The following is a 20,560-nucleotide window of genomic DNA, read 5'->3' as shown; positions in this document are numbered from 1 at the left end:
GTCCTAACGATTCCTGCTTATACCCCATGGACAGGAATATTAGGTACAGTAATGGGAGTCATTTCTCTTTTCCAGGCCACACAAAGAGTCAGTGTGAAGACATCTCTTGCAACACAGAACTTTAACATAGGTGAGAAATGAAGACAGCTCTTAAATGTGACATTTACCCTATGCTTACATGTCTATATGATGTACACAATAGCTATTCATATTCATAATTCATTAATTCATAAAAACCTGGAGGTTAAAAAATGGAGCTCAGTATTTAACATCTGAGTCACGCATATATATGGACACACAAAGTATGCACTTTGGACATATCTGACACTCTTATGAGTTCTAATTATCACAAACTCAGCAAATAATTCTATCAACTCCTTGCAGGAAAAGCAAAGAATATCATCTGCTTGCTGATAAGTGAGTATCTTGTAAATACAAGTTTTTTTTTTTACCCTACTGATTTCTTCTTTATCTGACCTGGAGAACTATGGTTCATTTAACCAGTAGATCAAACAAAATGCTCCTTTATTTGGTTGCTGCATAGTTAGTTGTAAGTTCTCTGCTTACAGTAGTTTTCTGGTTCCCAGAAATATTAGAAATATCCATATCAGGTACTTATCCTTTACTTTTACCCAATGAAAACCCTTTGAAAGAAAGACAGAACAAACTCAAGCCTGACTAAAGATGAGACTGTCATAAAAAAAAGCTAATGCCAACTGAGAATACCAGGTCGAATGTCAATTACTGGTTGCACCAATTAAGTCTCTGTATAAAACAATGTACAATTGCTGAAGTATGGGGAAAATGCCTTTCCAGGACCAAACTGCATCTCTTAAGACAGCCAAGAAACTGCAGACCTGCAAATCTGCTGTTCTCGCATCTTCCACATTTTCCTTTTTCTGTAAGGACACAGGCAGAGAAAAACAGAAGGGCTCCCTGCTCTCAGGTCAAAGTCTGGATGGGCAGTGGCAACTCAAAGAGCAACTTCAGAGACTGCCTTAAGTAGCCACTAAAAGCCAAGGCTGGGGAACATTTAGTCAACTAAGAAACTTCAGGGAATAGAGCTGCCAAACTCTTAAAGCTCTCAACAGAGCACATGCCAACTGAGATTTTTCAAAAACTTATAAAAGCGAAGGCATTGCCTTGACACCAGAATAATGGCTAACCACTCATTCTATTTCTAGCTGTTGCTGCAAAGCACAGACACAGTAAAACTCAATGAAAGGTTAAAAATGATTATAACATTTTGTTTTTAAATCTAGGTTCAGTTTAAGAAATATCTGGAAGGAATTTTCTTAAAACCTTTTTAAAGCAAGTTACATGGAAAATTTCAGACCAAATGATTATTCTTTGGCAAAATTATATATAACTGAAAACAAGACCTTAAAAATGCGAAACACGAGCAATCTGAACTCAGGGAAATACTTCCAATTCAATCTCAACATAATAATTAAAATTCCAAAAGTGACACATGTATTTAAAGCTCAAGAGAAACACATACAAGTTCTGATCTCAGCATTTATTTGTGTTTACATTTTTCAAATACTTCACTGTTAAGAGCGCTGCTTCAAGTTGACTTGAAAAAAAGTGAAAATTCACAAAAGGATTTCTTAGACACTCTAACATCCCCTTTTGTGACAGTCAGTCAATCAGTGGAGCTAAGGCTGCTGCACTTAATTGATAACTTCTCCATCTCTTACATGGGAATGCTGCATACAGAGGTTACTTCCACACTTTGCCTCAATTGTCTGAATCACTTACGGTCTCTGACTTATGAAAAAATAAGATCTCAGTAACTTCAGTGGTACAGAACAAGTTCTCTGTATTCAGAATTGCTCCTCATCAAACAGTACACTGTTTTTTTTTTTTTCCTCTGTTAATGGAGTTTGAAATAAAATCCATCAATATGGGAAGTACCGCAAGCATCTGATCAGCTTTAAGAAATCCAAAGTCTCTTCTTCTAACACTCCCAATCACCTGCAATGTGAGCCCAGTTTTCTTTCCTTCTCAGCGATTATACTCAGTGTTACCCAACTTTTAGAATAAAGCTAAGCATTGTCCATATTCTGAATAAATTAGTGGTATCAGAATTCACTGAAATTCTTTATCTTTTTCCAGCATTAACTTGTTCTAGCCCTGGGTTTGTATAACCAAAGACAAATAGAGTATACAGTGCATATGAAGAGAATCATGGGAGGAGGTACAGAATCTCCAGGTCTACAGCACTGAGAAAACGTGGAAATATGATAGACTGATTCTTCAATTTCAGGTGCTATTTCTTACTCACTTAACTAAGGTTTATACATCATGGACTGGAAATGATGCGAGGCTTTTAACAGTATCACGTGCAGTTTACTTGGGGATGTATAATGTATTTTTTTGGCATTGCTGAAGCAACACAATATTTTTTTTTTATTTGGCTTTTCCATAGGAAGGTGGCACTATGCCCACTGGAATCAATGCAGCATACTGTTTCTCCTGGCTGATTCACCCAAATATCAAATTCGAACCTTTGATCAGTGGGAGTGTTTTTCTGATATCAACAGTAGATGGTACCATGCAACACAAATAGTTTATTTTTAGGAATAAGATTACTATCGCTGTTGACTATTTGACCATTACACTTTCTCCCCTAACTGCTCATTTACAAATAGCAAAATTCAGCACTGCATACTGACTATGAAATGTAACATAAAACCAAGCATTTATTCACAGAATCTGAACAGGATACTAGGTGCACTGGGAACCCATCAGATAAAACTGCTGTAAGAAAACCGTAGAGAACTACAAGAAGGTCACAGAATATAGAGACTAAAAGTTAGCCTTCTTTTTTGTGTCATGATTTCCCATGAGAATTCCAATCAAACACTCTCAAACTCAATTACCAATCTTAGGCTCCTGAAGGCAGATGTGCCAGTTGGTATTCATATACTGGGCTGAAACAACAACTCATAAGAATGATGTGTTCACATCATTTTAAATTGGGGTAGTCAATGGGCAGCCCTCACAAAACTCTTTGTTGTCAGGATTTTGGAACCAGATTCCAGTTGGAATGCCATCTAAGTGGATCATTCAAATCAGTAAGCAGGTAAGAGCTATTTGCCAATCTTACTTACCATATGGAGCTTATCAAAGAAAGAAGTGGCAGCTGGGAACAGAAATCTGCCTTGCTCATTTTGCACTGTTTTAATGTACCTTTGCGTGTGAGCTGAAGCAACTTGGCTGTTCTATCTCATATAAAGGCCAGACTAGCACTCCAGTTGACTCCTGATGTCTCTCAAGAACAGAACTTGGCTTCTGCGAGAAAACAACTTTTTTGGCTTCAAAGTCTTCCATGGTATATTCTGTGGTGTTTTCCAGCACAAAATGGAATAAAACTATACATTATTACAGACATATTTGAGAAGCGTTCAGAACTAAGTGCTCCAATTTTTGTGCAGTTCACTGTATGAAGAATATAATTAACCTTGGAAAACCCCTTTCCAACTAATCTTTTTTTATATATCTCACATGAACACTTCTGCTTTTAACACAGGCACTAATGTGGAATTTAAGGAAGAATCTATGTGACAACTTTGTCTGAATGCAGACTGGTCCCAGTAAGTCCTTCTGCTAAGACACAACATCATGTGTAGAGGCTGAACCTACCCACCAGTATTCCATTATATGTTGCCGCCATGTGACAGATGGCAGCAGAGGGGCAGCCTGACAGAACAGTGTCTGACATGGTACTGTGTATGGAACAATGGTGTGGAATTGAATTCCTCCAGGTGGAAAAAATTGTACCCACTGACATTCATCAATAGGTGCTGAACAAGCTTATAAACAGAAGGTAGACCAACTTTGTACGTGGTACAATAGTGATAGGAGAAGTGGGGATGGCTTTAAACTAGAAAAGGAGAGATTTAAGTTAGGTGTTAAGTGGACACTCTCTTTACTCAGAGGGCGGTGAGGCATGGTGCAGGCTGCCCAGATAAGCTGTGGATGCTTCATCCCTGAGGGCATTCAAGGCCAGGTTGGATGGGGCCCTGGGCAGCCGAGCTGGTGGGGGGCAGCCTTGCCCATGGCAGGGGGTTGGAATTGGGTGATCTTTAAGGTCCCATTTATCCTAAGGCATCCTGTGATTCAGAAACTATTGAAAATAATCAGAGTTGATTTCATATACACACCTCTTAGACATTAAAACTGAGTATGTTATGACATGATCTTCTTGCAGTATTTAAGGTCTTCACTTACTTCGCAAGATTAAATGTTCCTCCAAACCTAGATGTGGATTTTGAATATTTTATGGGAGAAAACAGCAAGGGAATGCTGGAAAAAGTTTTCCTCCTGTGTTTCACTCCCTTGGCTCCATTTCTGTTGTAAGTACTCTTAAGAGAGAAAAGTTAGTGAATGGAACACAAATGAGGAAATTACATTTATGCTATTATTAGTGTAAATCCTTTATGTCAAGTTAAACAACCAAGATAAGAGTTAGAAATAAGTGGGAAGCCTCCATATAATGAAACTGGACAGAATCGAAAAAGATAGAAAATCAATACATTATTTTTTCCTCAAATCTTATTAGCACTATGCAACAAATTACTGCAAATACAGAAAAAGTGACTGGCACTTTCTGTTTTCACCACACATAGTTACTGTACACTCTTGCCCTTCTTCCTAACATACCTGTTATCACAGAAATTATTAATTTGGGTCAAAACACACTAGTCTGAAGGCAGTAACATGGATTACCCTTCGTCATGTTATCACCAAAGTACACAGAAAAATAAAACACGAAGAGTTTTCAGTTTGTGATAGGACACCACAATAAACAATAGCTCAATTGTAGGTATTATGTGATATTAATTGCCTATGACCTTTAATTACAGTGATTTGTCAAAAAAAATGAACTCAAAAATATTATAAAAAATGCAAGCTGTGAATTACATGGTATGCTAATTCATTAAGAAGCAATTAACAATAACTTTCATCAGAAAGAAGTTTTTTGTACATGCATCTTTATCTGCATGTGCAGATTGTTTGGAAGAAAATTTAAGGGCTTTAAAACTGAGATTAAGAAGAGATTGAGAAGAATGTTCTTTTTTTCAGAAATAGTAACATTTTATTAACTTTTCAAAATAGCTTTTTTTCTAATGACTGAATTAAGAAAATGTAATTATAATGATATTAGTTCTGCACTACTTAAGATTATATCAGGTTTTCAATCACAAACTCTAATTTTCATGACTATAACTCAATAGCAGTGACATACTCTATGTTGAGTACTGGCTCATGGTTTCTTCAAAAAAGCAACATTAAAAATAGAAACACAACTCTGCTGCTATGAGTTATACACCATTTGAAATGACTACTGTAGGCATACCTTTTAATTTATTCAAAGGGACTGCCACTAAAGGAAACTGGTTTCCTTCATAATCTAATAGAATAAATCTCATAGCACTTAGAACCATTTGATTTCAAACAAGATTTGGGGTGGAACATTAGAGCTTATTCATGCAAATACTATACAACAGGGTGCAAACTAATGCAAGATGTTTTGAAACACAGTTCTGAATGATAAATCTCCAGTCTCCACCTTTTCATAAAGCAGATTAAAGATATATATTGAAGACAAGGAACAAATGCCTGCTATTGAGAAAAGGTCTAAAGAATTGAAAGTTTTCTGAGCTAAATGTAGAAGGACTGTGGAACTACACTATCCATGATTTTAACAGCTATAGAACTTCATCAAAAAAGACAGGCTTTTTTTTTAGCACACAGAAGTTGAGAATTTTTGTTTTTCCTACAATGCTATTTTCTACACATGGTAGTTTAACATCTTCTCATTACTCTCCTTGACATTCAAGAACAGACACTGAAAAGAGGAATATGAGGACTACAGAAGGCCTGCAGAGTACAGTGGATCTGGGCAGCACTACGAGGCAACCAAAAGGCACTGTGATCACTTAGTGGAAGCTACCTGTGCTCAACACCATTTCAACACCCTGTTTAGTCTGTCATTCATTTCCACAGTGCTACTGTTCCTGCATATGAAATTGCCATGCTGATCTTCCCCGCTGCTGGAATGGTACTGTGAATTACCGCATCGGAGTTTCTAAAGCACTTTGAGATCCCTGAATATAGGTGCCATGTGAGTGTAAAAGATCAGACTGCATGTTTATTATTATTATTATTATTTTTCAGAGTATAACTCAGATCTTACTTTGCTTCCAGTGCCAGTGCAATGATGCCTGCAGCCATTGGTGCAGAGGCTGACGTTCCAGTATGGCTGTCTGTGCAACGCTGCCTCAGGTCTGTGGTGATCTGGAAGAAATTGTGTGAAATTTAGAACACAGCTTCAGGAATCAGAACAGGTTTCATTCAATCAAATGAGTTGCACATGTGGAGGGTATTCACTTCTTTCATTGCAAAGGAAAAAAAAGCTTGTCTGAATACATGATGTCAACATTCTACTCTGATCTCTAAGTCCTTTGTGAACTTGAAGATTGTACTGCACTGAAAACATAAGTTAGTATCCATTTTTTTCACAGCATGATCAACAAAAAGACTGGTAAATTAAAAAATCCATGGGGTTTTATAACAGCACAGTTAGAACTCTGCCCTATCATTTGCACTTTGCACCATCCAAGAACCTCAAAGTGCTTTAAATAAGTAAAATAAAAATAAATAAAAATGAAGTTCACAATGTTCACAATGTTCGCAATGTTCGCATCATAGAGTGATCAGGTGCATTTTAGATACAGTAAAACCAAGATACAGAGATGTTAACTAAATTGCTTTTTGTTACGCTTCAAGTATGATGGTAAGAAATATGTTTCTGCTCATGCAAACTTCTGTGTTTAACAAATGGGCCTTTTTTATTGTTTATGCAATAATTTACATGAAATTAAGCAGGAATTGATCTGAAAAGCCTGTTGTCATAAATTCGTCCTAGAAACCAACTGCCAATTAGTTATTTACAAGTTCTTTACAGAGAGAGTGGTGAGGTGCTGAAACAGGCTTCCCAGAGAGGTTGTGGATGCCCCATCCCTAGAGGTGTTCAAGGCCAGGTTGGATGGGGACCTGAGCAGCCTGGTCTAGTATTAAATGCGGAGGTTGGTGGCCCTGCCTGTGGCAGGGGCGTTGGAGATTCGTGATTCTTGAGGGCTATTCTGTGATTCTGTGATATTTGAAGCTTTAAATTGTTGTATGTGCTGGACAATGTGCTGCTACATACTTGTAACATGGAACCCAAGTGGATGTATAAAACTATATAAAGCAGGCACGTCCAACCCACAGCCCACAGTCCACATGGGGCCTGGCACAGCCCATCCTGTGGCTACCCGCTGCCCTGTGCCATCATGATTGCACCTCTGCCTGCTGAATGGCCCTAGCCATCCCCAGGCACACACCCAGTGCTCAAAGCCACCAAACACTGCTGCATGAACATCAATGCCTGGACTGAAACCAGGGCACGGGGAAGGCACAGTGCAGTGCTAACTCAAATGATGGCAAATAATTGTATGCATTTTGACACAGCCCTGTGAACAGCAAAAAAATAAGCATCCATGCTTCCCATTGTGATCAAGGACTTTGAGAACAGGTTTCAAGACTGAAAAAAAATTAAAAAAAAAAAAAAAATCACTTTTATGGTTTATTAGCAACTCAATTTTAAGTCAACATAAGTACACTGCCTGCAAACTTTTGAATAGAATGTATAGAGTTGCAATCAGAAATTCAACTCAAAGAAAAATCTCATCGTGTCTCTCTATAGGACTTCTATAAGCCCTCTCTTATCAGAGAAAAATATCCCTTACTTCACAATCACACTTTATTCACATCGGTGCTTTTTGACAATATGCGCATTTGTGAACAACTGTTTTCAAGGATGAAGCACAAGAAGAGTAAAATTTCTCCAAAAATCTCCAGTGAACACCCTGACAGCTCTCAAAGAATTGCTGCCACTGCCACTGAATCAGACTGATGCATTAGTGTCACGGAGTTATTTCTAGATCTGACTCTGTGACAGGGGTACAAGCCCAGAAGTAGGCAAAAGAGAGAGGGGGAAAAAAAACTACCCCACTACCACAGTGCGGCTGGCCCTGGCCTGTGACTAATGAGGCAAGGCGCTTGCAGGCCTTATGCTCCAGAAGAGGGGGAGAGGTGGAAGGGTAGGGAGATAGCAGATAGGTTTAAAAATGAGCAACGGCAGCAATTTGAGGAGGAATGGTAATTTACTAAATCCAACAAAATCAAACACAATGAGAGAGAAAAGAGTGTCAAAATACGAGGTCTTACACTAGCAGACTGTAAGGGAAGCATGTGCTCTTCTCCATGGCAAACTGAGAGAGAGAGTCAGCGAGAGGGAGAGCAGCCGATGTCCTGCCAGGAGCTCCATCTTTCTATCTCTGCATGCATTCCCTCCTCCCCTCCCCTCTGAGAACCCAAAATGCCCAAAAAAAGGCAGTCCATGGAACAAGAACATTAACTCTTCTACTCCCGCTGTTCCGATCTCGAATACCGACAACAAAAATCACAAAACAACAACATTCCACCCCTTATTCCACATCACTACATCATGCTTACCTTACATCTATGTACAGACAAAACAGTAATGAACATGCATTACATACACACATATCTATATACATGGAGTCACTGACTGTACTCCCCCAGCATCAAATTCCCTTATGCTACACACTGGATGTCCCCATTTTTCTCCATCACCCACCAAGTACACTGAGGCCCTTGTGTAAAAACAGTTCCAAAGATAGGTCTGCCCTTCCCAGAAGCTGGAAGGACCCAAACTGCTTTTCCCAACATGCTTTTTATATGTACCACAGGGACCTTATCTTGTTCTACAGTATGTAGGGAGCTGGACTGCATAAGATCATCTCGACTGACTAATCCTCTAGTGTTGACCAGCCAGGTGGCTTCTGCCAAATACTTCTCCCAGTGCTCTCCCCTGTTCTGCCAGTCCAAGTCTATTTGAGCCACCTCAATTCTGTCAGCTCGATCTACCTAATGGTATTTTGCTGTGCTTCAGTAGTGCTACTCTTAGGCAAATGGCCATCTACGTGACACCCCTTTATAACTATATTTTTTGTTTAGGCAGCAATGTTTTTCCACAGTTCAGCAGCCCAAATAGGTTTACCCCTTCATTTCCAGTTGTTTTGTTCCCACTGCTGTAATCACCCACTTGAGGGCATCCGAGTGTACTGGGCACTGGTGTCCAGCAGTGTTTTATATTCCTGTGGTTCTGACATGCCAGGCCATTGAATCCACATAGTCCAGTACACCTTATTATCCCTTTCCCCCTTCTGACTGAGGGCAGGGCCCCCCTACTTTTACCTGCAGTAATGAGAGCAATTTCGGTAGTTGATCTGTTTTGTAATTCTCTCACTAGTGCTCATAGTGCAGGAATGGGTTGGTGGTGCCACTTCTTCATGTCCTCTCCATGCTCACGTAAGTAGCTCCACAGGGCAGCACGAGACATAAATTTACTGTGGTCCTTTGCTCAAACAGGGTGGTGTTTGCCTTTGATAGCTGAGACTTTAATCAGTTCAATCAGCTCCTTCAGCAGACTCTATTGATCATCCTGGTCTTCCTCAGGTGTTTCTGATACAGCCATGGTTCACTGTGATTAATCACTAGGGACAATTCCTCCAACAGTGGAATTCCTCCAACAGTGCCTGTTTCTTATCCATTTTATCTATTCTCTTATCCACTTTATCTAGTCTTTCTGTTACTTTGGAGATGGCTGAAATGGAAGCATGGGATGGAGGTAGTTTTTGTTCAAAGTTTTGAAGTGTAAGAATCAGTTCAAAAACTGGGGGTCTTCTGCCCTTGAATCTACTGAACATTACTACCAGTGTACTGGCATACCTTTCTGGCACTGTTCTTGTGAACTTCCACCGTATTTCGGATGTACTCCTTACCCTCCAGGACCATGGCTCTGGCGTAGATCATTAGGAACAAATGTGAGATCATACAGCATTCCCACCATGGCTGTTTCGCTCAAATATTGGATACCATACTCAACAGTATTCTACTTTCTCACCTCAGGCTCCAGATTGTCTTTGAAGGGATGTCTTTCCTTCACAGCTAATAACATTCATTCCCAGAGGGTGTTGACTCTGTCCAGACATCTATTAATCCATCTGTTAATAGCTGAGTCTCTGGCAATGCCTCCTAATTGGCTTCATTACTATACAGGGACACGCTACTGGCCTCGTTGTTCCAACAATGAAGAAATCAGGCATCAATAAAGTAGGCATCAAAAGTTCTTTTTTGTGCCTTGGATTTCAGTCATTTTGAGGGGTCGACAAACTGTGGTAACAGTGACTCCCTCCTCATCACTCTCCTCTCCATGACTCTTACTTTTCTCAGTTGACTTTCTTGGTGACAGTGGTTTTGGGGAGGGCCCCTCACCTGGATCTTCCTCTTCTTCTTCTTCTTTGCATGGACACCAGTTTCTATTTCTGCCCCTCCACAGGGGCAACTGACATTGATACTGGTGCTTCCTGTGATCGGTTGGGTTTGACTTGGAGGTTTTTCCCTTTGGTTTGGATCTCAATTTGGAAACGCTCTCTCCCCAGAACAGTATTATATAGAGTTTGGTAAGCCAAGCCCCAAGTAAGTCGTTCCTCCTCAGATCTTTCTGAGCTGCACCAACACTTACTCAAACGCTCGCTTGGTTTCTAAGGATTCCACAGGTGTTCAAGAGTGAAATGCCATGACACTGGGGGTCTCAATGCTTCTAACCTCTTTCCTAAAACCATATTCCCTGCCACTTAACGTTCTCTGGTTTAGGAAAAAGCTTCCTCCACATAATGTAAAATACTATTGTAGAGAATACATTCAGAGAGACCGATAGCACGTCCATAAGCCAGCATCCCAAACATGCATAAGGAACTGAGAAAAGCACCTGGAAACCAGTCCAAACATCATACCGTCTGTTATATTACCTAGGATGTATAAGAGCCAGGCAGGTATCTCCATCAGTACTCTTAATTGGTTATATGTATATATGCAACTCTGACTCTGAACATGATGAACTTAAATTAATATGTTCCAAGGAACATAATGGTTGTTAGTCCTCTATACAATGCTCTTAAAATGAAGTTAGGGATTCATAGCTTCTGCCTGCATTCTCCAGCAATAACTGTCATGGAGTTATCTCTAGGTCTGCATCTGTGACAGGGGCACAAGCCCAGAAGGAGACCAGAAAAGAGAGAGGGGGGAAAAAAATCACCACACCTTCTGCAGTGTGGCAGTCAGCCCCAGTCTGTGACTCATGAGGCAAGGCACTTGTGGACCATGCCGGAGATGGGGGGAGGGGGAAGGGTAGGGAGATAGCAGATAGGTCTAAAAAAACAGATGGCAACGATCTGAGGAGGAATGGTAATTTACTAAATCCAACAAAATCAAACAAAATGAGAGAGAAAAGAGTGTCCAAATATGAGGTCTTATGCAAGCAGACTGCAAGGGAAGCACACGCTTTTCTCCATGGCAAACCAAGAGAGAGCAAGTCAGTAAGAGGGACAGCAGCTGGTGTCCTGCCAGGAGCTCCATCTTTCTTCCTCTGTGCGCCAAGTCCTCCAGGAGTGCCACTCCTCCCTTCCCTTCTGAGAACCCAAAATGCCCAAAAAAGACAGTCCACGGAACCATAATATTAACTCTATAACTCCTACTGTTTTACATGATGTTCTGATGTGGAATACCGACAATAAAAATAACAAAATCACAATAATTAGTCTCACGCAAACAAGGTCAGATGTCCCACTAGGCTTATGTTAATGCTGCTATTTTTATGTTAGAAACGATACTTAAAGCAATGTTGTGTTACATTAACTATATTACGTATTTCATTTGAGGACCAAGACAATTTCTCTTCACATGGCCAAGCAAGCCAAAAGGTTGGATGTCCATGACATAAAGTGTAATGTGCAATACCAATTAAAGAGAAATTTGTCTACTTAGTACTGGAATGTTCTCATCTCATAATAAATTTTCTTGCAATATTTTCTGTAAGATAATAAATCATACACAAAGATATACTATTCTAAATCTTCTTTCAGGCAATATTAATCTGAATATATAGTCTCTGATCTATTGTCTTTTTTTTTTGTTTTTTTCTTTTTTTGAAGAAATATGTCTTAGAAAGTGTCAGGCAGTAGAAGAAATCACTACTATCTAAAAGAAGCTTAAGGAAAATGCACATGGAGTTGCGACCAGTTGCTAGTGAACAGCAGTTCACAGGACAGAAACTTTTCATGAAGGTAGAAAACCCAATGACCTGTGAAGTCAAAACTTAATTCTCAAAACTTCAATTGATCCTTAAGATTCAGTCACTAATAATATATCCACCTGAGAGCCAAAGTTGCTAACACATTTTCTCACCGAAGAACAGAGAATTCTTGTGTCTCCATCTCATGTAACTCACTAGCAGTGTACTTCATCCCCAAAGTGGATGTGCACAAAGATAAGTGAATGAGAGGATCAGAGGATCAAAATATCATGAAGAAGTACAGGACATACAAGAATGTCTGTCTAGTTTTGATACTGGAAGAAATGTAAAATATAACCTGAAAAAACAGACACATTGTTCTAGGTACAGTAAAACAATTACAAGTATGAGGTATAGGTTTCACACATTTACATTAGCAATATTCAGTTTTATGTGTACTGCATAAAATACATAAAGATACTAAATGTTTTCATGGGTAAACATACACAAGCAGATACAAAAGACTTATAATAGTTGAGATGAAGCTAGCAGGACCTAAAAGTCATTGTTGAAATTAAGCAATCAGCAAGCGAAACAAAATGGAAGATTCTAGAAATTGAAAAAGACAGATTAAATCATTTATAATGTCATATCCTTAGATCAGTGAACTCATCAAAGGTCAGAATCAAGAACAACGGAGTCAAGAAGGAATCTTTTTTGTCCTAATAATATCTTTCATAAAAGTACAGACACTCTTGAAATTCTCCTACTATCAGCTAAAAGCTGAGCCATATAAATAAGATTTCTTTGTCTCTTCTCTCATATTAACTGTGCATTAATTTATACAATGACAATCAAGAGCAGTGGAAAACCAGCATAAACAGAGATTCCATAAATGTCCTGACAGTATTAAGAAAAGAAACTGTAGCAGGAACAAACCTAACACCACACTACCTATCCATGCAAAAAAAAAGATGTGATTTTGCAGCTGAGATTAACATGACTAAGGACTATGGGTTGACTTACAAGCTTCACGTACGCTTTTCACAATAACTGCTCTCAATGTAGTGGCAGGGAGTGTAAGAGAGGCCAGGAACACTGCAGAAAAAGACTGAGTAGTACATTATTGTCTTTTCTGCATTCTCTGTGGCAGGGGCTGGGTACCCTCTTCCCCTGCAAAAACTGTGCAGCAGGCTTGCTCCTCAGGAGACAGAAGGATAACAAAGCCTACAGGAGCTCAGGCAGGGAGCTATCACAACTACTTTGCCTTAAGGGACAGCCTCTCAATACAGTGATAATTGTGGTATCTTTGTTTCTGATCCTCTAGAATAACATGCTTCCAGAGCATTTTATTGTCCTGTAGCTATAGATATCAAGCATAATAAAACCATGACATCTCTTTATTCAGCAGTGTTGTCTCTCAAGCTGCAAGCAAATGTTGTGGCAGCAGCTTGAACTACAATCCCTTATCTCTTTCTTTCACAGAGTAAATATTTCAGCAGAAAATGTGTAAAGAAAGCTCCTTAAGTGGAAATCCCATTTGAGCTATTTCAAAGGGAAGTTACTGACAGGAGCTGAGATGTTTAGGTGTAAATTATCTTCATGATCTAAAGCATATTTTTCAGCACAATGGGTTCACTGTTAGAGTAGTATTGTATCTACCTTGAGAAAAAGAGTACAGGACCGCCAGCAAGTGAGAAACCTTCAAGAAGAAAAACAGTGCTCCAAATGCCTGAACCACATGAGGGCAACATCATTAATCACAATAAAGGGATACAGTATTTGACAGCATGTGAAGCTTCCATTAGCATATATTAGCTGTTATTGTCTTCAACAGGATGGAGACAAACAGGAATTTTTGAATCTGTCATTCAGTACAACATTTATTTGCTTCAACAATCATCATAACAATTACTGACTTACGAAAAGGCTGGTGAAACTATCCAAGATAAGCCCACACAACACTTTTTTGAGATCTTAAGGTATATCTACTTCTAGCTCTTCTTAAACAACTAGATTTAACGGAAGACAATGAATTTGATGGAAGACAATGATTGCGGTACTGACCTAGTTAAATGAACTCAAAATTAACAATCTAGAACAGACCCTACTGAAAGGCAGGCAGAAATTCTAACAATCGCAATTTAACACAGTAGTGTTAGCTGCCATATATACAAGTCCAACAGCTTTCAGAAAAGGCACAGATTCTTCAAAGAACATACTCTAGGCACACAGTAATAATTTTATAAAAGCAACTTGTCCTGAAGAGACAAGGAGATGCCATTTCTGTACAGTCATTATTAAGACTGCAACATCAATCTTCCCAAAGTTCTACCAGCTGAGAGGTTAATGCCTAAGGTCTAAAATGGGATGTTGCCAGTAAAGAAATTGCTCACTCTTCATAAGTCTCTTTATTTCTTGTTATTTCAAATTTCAGGACACGAGCTATCTGAATTGACTGAAAGGCTTTTTACCTTCTGCTACAATTCCTCAAGATGAGTTGGTTTCTATGAACCTGTGTTCCTAGAAGCAACAAGCATTTAACAAAAATCTTCAGTTCCCTTTGTACAGCTGTACCTACTCAAAGTAAATGGTGTCCTGTTGTGTCTTAATACTCTGTAAGAGTTTCTGAACAAGAGCAGGTTTTTATTTGTGTTTAAGGAATGACAGTTTTTTGTTTGTTTCAACTTCTGCTTAAGGCAAAAGCAAGTCATCAAGGCAGAAGTACGCCTTCAGAAAAGAAACTCAGGAGATGACAAGGCATTTTTTACAAAATAAAGTAGGAGAAACAGAAATACAGAATTTAATTTCAGAAGGTAAGTCGTGTAATATGTTTGCAAGTAATATTAGTGTTTTAGTTTCAGTTGGGACAGAGTTGCTTTTCTTCATGCTGTGTCTGATACACTGCTATGTTTTGGTTTTAGGAGAAAAACAGTGTTGGTAACACAGTGACCTCTTACTTGTTGTTGAACAGTGCTGCACAGAGAGAAGGTTTTAGTTTTCTCAGCATCTCCTATTTTCCAGCATGGGGGATGGAGGGACACAAGGAACTGATAAGAGAGGAGAGGACAGAGTCAAGGCAGCTGACCCTAACTAGCCAAAGGGATATTTCAAATCATGTGCCATTATGTGGAAAGAAAGGTAGAAAAAAGAGGGAGTTTGCCATTGCTTAGGAACTGGCTGGGCATCGGCTGGTGGATGGTGAGCAACTGGTTGTGCATTGCTTGTTGCAAATACATATATGTATAATTACCATAAATATTATTGTTCTTTCCTCTTCCTTTTCTCTATCTTAGTAAATACTTTTTATTTCAACCCATGAGTTCTACTTTGTGGGTTTTTTTGGGTGTGCAAAGGACCGTGTGGTGTAAAGCTGCCTGTAGGGTTGAACCACAGCAATGAGGAACTTCCACATATTACCAATGCTTTAAGATGTCATTTAGAAAAAAACAAACTAGCAAATGTGATTCATTTGTCCAACATGTCTGGTAAATGAAAGGCCCATACGGATAATCATACTTAAATAGTACTAGACACACTAGGTACGTGGTCCAGAGCTGAGAAGCCATCTCCCCAGTGTTGTTCCCAGTGTTGTTGCATTCAAAATAGCAGAGACAAGAATAATAGAAAAAATAGTTTTACAACTGTATATTGCTGTCACTAGTGCTGCACTGTTTCTGTTATGAGGAATAACTGCTACATGGAAGTAGATTTTCAGGGACTTTACCTTCTGTTCATTTGCCTTTGTCCCGGAGTGTGAACTTCTACACCTGCGGCTGTGCCTTTACTTTGCAGCTGCTCCTGAATACACCAAAAATTAATTCTAGTCCTTTTCTCTAAGAGTCTCTAAAATACATACACCAAATCTGCATCTGTGACATATTTGTAATATATGTATCTGTCTGTATGCTGTAGGAATGTTAATAAACGTTGTCCTTAATGGGCTAAAATATAATGTAATACAAATTTGGTGCACCATGAAATCAAGCACATTTTGATTCTTTCCTTAGCAACAAAGAATTCATAAAAGATGCTAATATCATTGTGTTTGACAGCATCTATTAGCTCAAATAATTTCATACCAGAATGTGCTGCCATTTACGTTAGTTCTGTCAATAAAAGTCAGAAAAAAAAAACTCCACTTCTGAGTTATATGACAGTAAATAAGAATAGGTTATATAAATTTTGATAGTAAATCCAATGTTGAGTGACTTCTTCTGATTAACTTCAGTATTATGTACTTTTCTCTTGTTTTAGATACGAGAGTCTCACTCTCACAAACCAACCAAATGTTCCTTGATCAAACACTGCTGTTCTTTCTGTGTAAAGGCATGAAGGTGAGCTCTGAATGGCTAATTTGTTCACTGCTTTTGCATGAATGAGTTTGGAGAATTATATGCAACAATAATATTTCTATTATCCTTTTTTCTTCTATTCTTCTATTATTCACTTCAAGCTTTAAGCATTTTGCACTAAAGTATTAAGATAATCTCTGACAGAAAGAGCAACAGCCCAAACAAAATGTACGATGCAGTGGGAAGGAGCAAGAGAAACACACAGGTGAGAGCAAAGCTCATGTATCCATGAGGGTGCATATTGAAAAAAATTGCTCAATATTCTTGATTAGAAGGGTTTCCTCCACAATTTCATGTCTTTTCTGGCTTGGCAGTTATGTAACAGAAGCACGCAGTCATTATCTTTATAGGTTTAGACACAACACAAGTTGTTTAATGCATACTCCAGGCAGCCCTGCTTTGCCACTGAAAATGTAAGGAAGACAAATAGGCTTGCCTAGCTTTGAATGCCAAGCACTAGCAGTAAAATGTCCTCAGATGGGACTTTCGTGTGTTTAAGAAGTCAACAGACAATACAGTATTGGAAAAAGATCCTTGGACGGAATATGTGCAGTCTAATATTCAAGCATTTGAGGTCAGCGAAGATTATGGCACACAACACAAGGTAGCTTTACACAACAGTAGTCAGGGTGCAAGTTAAGTTCCAGTAAACAAAGGATCAACAGACTTAGGTTAATTCTTATGGCTGCTCAGCATGCTTATGCTTTAACCCTTCACTGTGCACAATGACATGCTTTGTAGTAACAGTCAAAACTTGGTATATGTAACTGAATTTATCCCAGAAGAACGGAGAATGTGATTAGAAAAAGTACCTAAAGAAGTGATGATTTCAGTAAAAAGTTAATAGCAATGTAAAGTAAATGGATAGTTCATTGAATGTCCCCCTCTCAGTAAAATAATCTAAATGAAGTTTTCAGTGTATACAAGAATGATGAATTGTCTTCCTATTCATAGCTATTTCAAATAGCAAGTTTAAATCAGAAGTTTGGAAGCACTAAAGAGTTTTACGAGAGCTGGAAAGGCAACATGTAATATTGTATTGTTTGATTTTACTAAGTCTTTGAACTCTGGAGACGTTCCAGAAGATTGAAGAAGAATGAACTGTGTCAATATTTTGAAAGAGTGAGCAGTATTGCCCTAATAATTCCATCTTCTTGCCAAGTTTTATCTGGTGTAAAATAACTGATGCAAGATTTAAGCTAATGGTTAATTAATTCACTCAATAATAAAATGTTTAATAGTGAATGACTTAGGCTGCTGGAAAAAAAAGGTTGCCCAATCACTGCACTTATTTTGTTCTGGTCAGCACATCTTTTGAAGGTAGAATAGTCAGGATTCTGCAAGGCATATAATGTGATACTACACATTAAAACAATTCTGAAAATGATTTAAATTTAAGAGATGATACATAGATTTAACACAAAATAATTACCAGGTCTCAAAAAATATATATGCATGCTTAAAAGCACATATTCTAAGTTGTTTCTTATCTGGCCTGCTAAGATTTAGTTCTTCTGCTTATTATGACATAAAGCTTGGTGAAAACCCCAACATCATCTGAGGGATGCTGCATCGATACAAACATCAGAGAAAGTGATGATGAGGACTAAGTCTGGAATGAGTCTAAACTAGTACCACCAGAGTCAAATAGTGTAAGAAGGCCCTCCCACTTGTGCCCTATGCAGCAACTCTGAAAAAGAGAGGCAGCAGCTCTGAAAGTGACTTAGGTTCACACAGTGATGGACATGTAATGTTAACAATGAGGTGTATAGGTCCCAGTGAGACTTACTGTATAAATACAATGGAACTGAGGTGGCAATCACAGATGCACATTTCCAAGTGCATCTGTGCATCTAGCAAAGGCAGGGGAATGTCTGGAGGAGCTCTGTAGTGGTCCTACTGTAGACATTAGTTGTCCGGTCTGGGTACAGGGGCAAAAGACTAATTGAACCAGTGGCTGGTTTTCTCCAAAGTTTTCAGTTTCCCTGAGGATAGCTGGCATAGAATCACAGAATCATAGAATGATTTAGGTGGGGAGTGATCTTCAAGGTCATGTAGTTCCAACTCCCAGCTACAGGCAAGGACACCTCCCACTAGACCAGGTTGCTCAAAGCCCCATCCAGCCTGGCCTTGAACGCCTCCAGGGAGGGGGCATCCACAACCTCACTGGGATACATGTTCCACTGTCTCACTACCCTCACAGTAAAGAATTTCTTCCTAATATCTAAATCTACCCTCTTCCAGTTTAAAGCCATTCCCCCACATCTTGTCATTACATGCCCTTATAAACAGTCCCTCCCCAGCTTTCCTGTAGGCCCCCTACAGACATAGGCGGTGCTAGGAAGGCCATCCCAAGGTCCCCCCAGAGCCTTTTTTTCTCCAGGCTGAAGAGTGCAGCTCTCTCAGCTTGTTTTCGCAGGGGAGGTGCTCCAACCCTCTGATCATGTTTGGGCCCTCCTGTGAACCTGCTCCAACAGCTTCATATCCTTCTTGTGTTCAGGGCCCCAGAACTGGACACAGTACTCCAGGTGGAGTCTCATGAATGCAGAGAAGGGGGACAGAATCACCTCCCTCGACCTGCTGGTCATGCTTCTCTTGATGCAACCCAGAATATGATTGGCCTTCTGGGGTGCAGCAGCATACTGCCAGCTCATTCTGAATCTCTCATCAATCAGCACTCCCAAATCCATCTCCTCAGGGTTGCTCTCAAGCCATTCTTTGCCCAATGGCAGGGCAGTTTTGTCCAGTAAAGTGAATGACCAGGGGTCTTGAAGCTGAAACGATCTCAACCTATTCTCAAGCTTTCAGTGGGTAAGACACTCAGCTCACTGATGTGGATCTAGGCCATGGAATGCGAGTGCTCAGTAAGCCACTTTTGGTATGCAGGACTGATGCTATGGAATGAACTGAATGCCAGTTTAAGGTGCTCCATGCTAATGCTCATCAGAGCCCAGAAAAGGTGTTGGTTCATCTAGACAGTCACAGGACAATGACCACAGAAGTCATAACTTGCTAAGGAGTTTATATCAACTCACCTGTCCAGTCAAATAGCCCTGAAAATGGTTGGTGCCACTGCTGGTGGTGTGGAGCCATGAAGGCTACACTGTGACTAGTAGGAGGATTGTTTGGTGGCCTAGAAGTCTGGGGTATCAGCCCTGGTGAAGCCACCACTAATGCAGATCTTTGTGTCAGTAGCAACTATTCAAACAAACTATTAAAGGCCAAAGTGGAGGACAGTTCCATATGAATAACAGTTGAAGTGGGTCCTGTGCAAATGGCAGGAACTGGTCCAAAGGTGATGGCCTCTGTTCCCCTCAGCCAACCAAAAGGAAATCGGATTCAGATCTCCCAGACTGGAGTAGGAGAGACAGGTGGCCAGAGTTGCCCAGTGCATTAACACAAGCTATCCTGGAGATGCTACTGATAGCCATGGGAAGAGCTCTCTTTTCTTTTCTTTTTTTTTTTTTTTTTTTTTTGCAAAGGGCTGGACATCCTGGAATATGTTTGTCGCAGTGAGGCGCCCATGCCTTGGACAGCATTGCAAGAAAAAAAAAAGCCAATAAAATATTATTTTGGATGATGATACAAAGCTGGAAGGAGCAGCTGACACATCAGAAGGCTGTGCTGCCATTCAGCAAGACAGGCTGAAAAGCTGAGCACAGAGAAACTTTATGAGATTCATCGAGGGCGTACAGTCCTATACCTGGGCAGTAGTAACCACACAAATATGTAAAGATAGGGGCTGACCTGACCTACCAGAAAGGACAAGGACCTGGGTGTCCCGGCGAATATCAGGCTGACCAAGAAGGCACAAGAGTGTAAACAGCATGTTGAGGGAGGTTATCCTCCCCCGCTACTTTGCCCTTTGGGAGGGCTATATCTGAAGTACTGTGTCCAGTTCTGGGATCTTCAGTTCAAGAAAGACTGGGAACTACTGGGGAGATACCGGTCAAGGCCTACAGGGATGATTAGGGGCCTAGAAGAGTATCTCTTA

General features: G+C 39.7%; 1 protein-coding gene across 5 annotated transcripts in view; it reads right to left on the bottom strand.

The window, feature by feature from the left end:
* The window catches only part of PCSK5 (proprotein convertase subtilisin/kexin type 5), a 267,838-nt gene that overhangs the window by 119,452 nt on the left and 127,826 nt on the right, over positions 1-20,560 (bottom strand). For all 5 annotated transcript variants that reach the window (XM_042877361.1, XM_042877362.1, XM_042877366.1 and 2 more), the window contains exon 9: positions 6,206-6,306. In XM_042877361.1, coding sequence (XP_042733295.1) covers positions 6,206-6,306 — 101 coding nt within the window. The remainder of the gene's footprint in view (positions 1-6,205; positions 6,307-20,560) is intronic.

Source organism: Lagopus leucura, unplaced genomic scaffold (genome assembly GCF_019238085.1).
Source record: "Lagopus leucura isolate 7727_CA_CO unplaced genomic scaffold, USGS_WTPT01 Super-Scaffold_100018, whole genome shotgun sequence".
Lineage (NCBI taxonomy): Eukaryota > Metazoa > Chordata > Aves > Galliformes > Phasianidae > Lagopus > Lagopus leucura.
The sequence above is the reverse complement of the archived record's forward strand: the minus strand, read 5'-3'. Positions and strand labels throughout refer to the sequence as shown.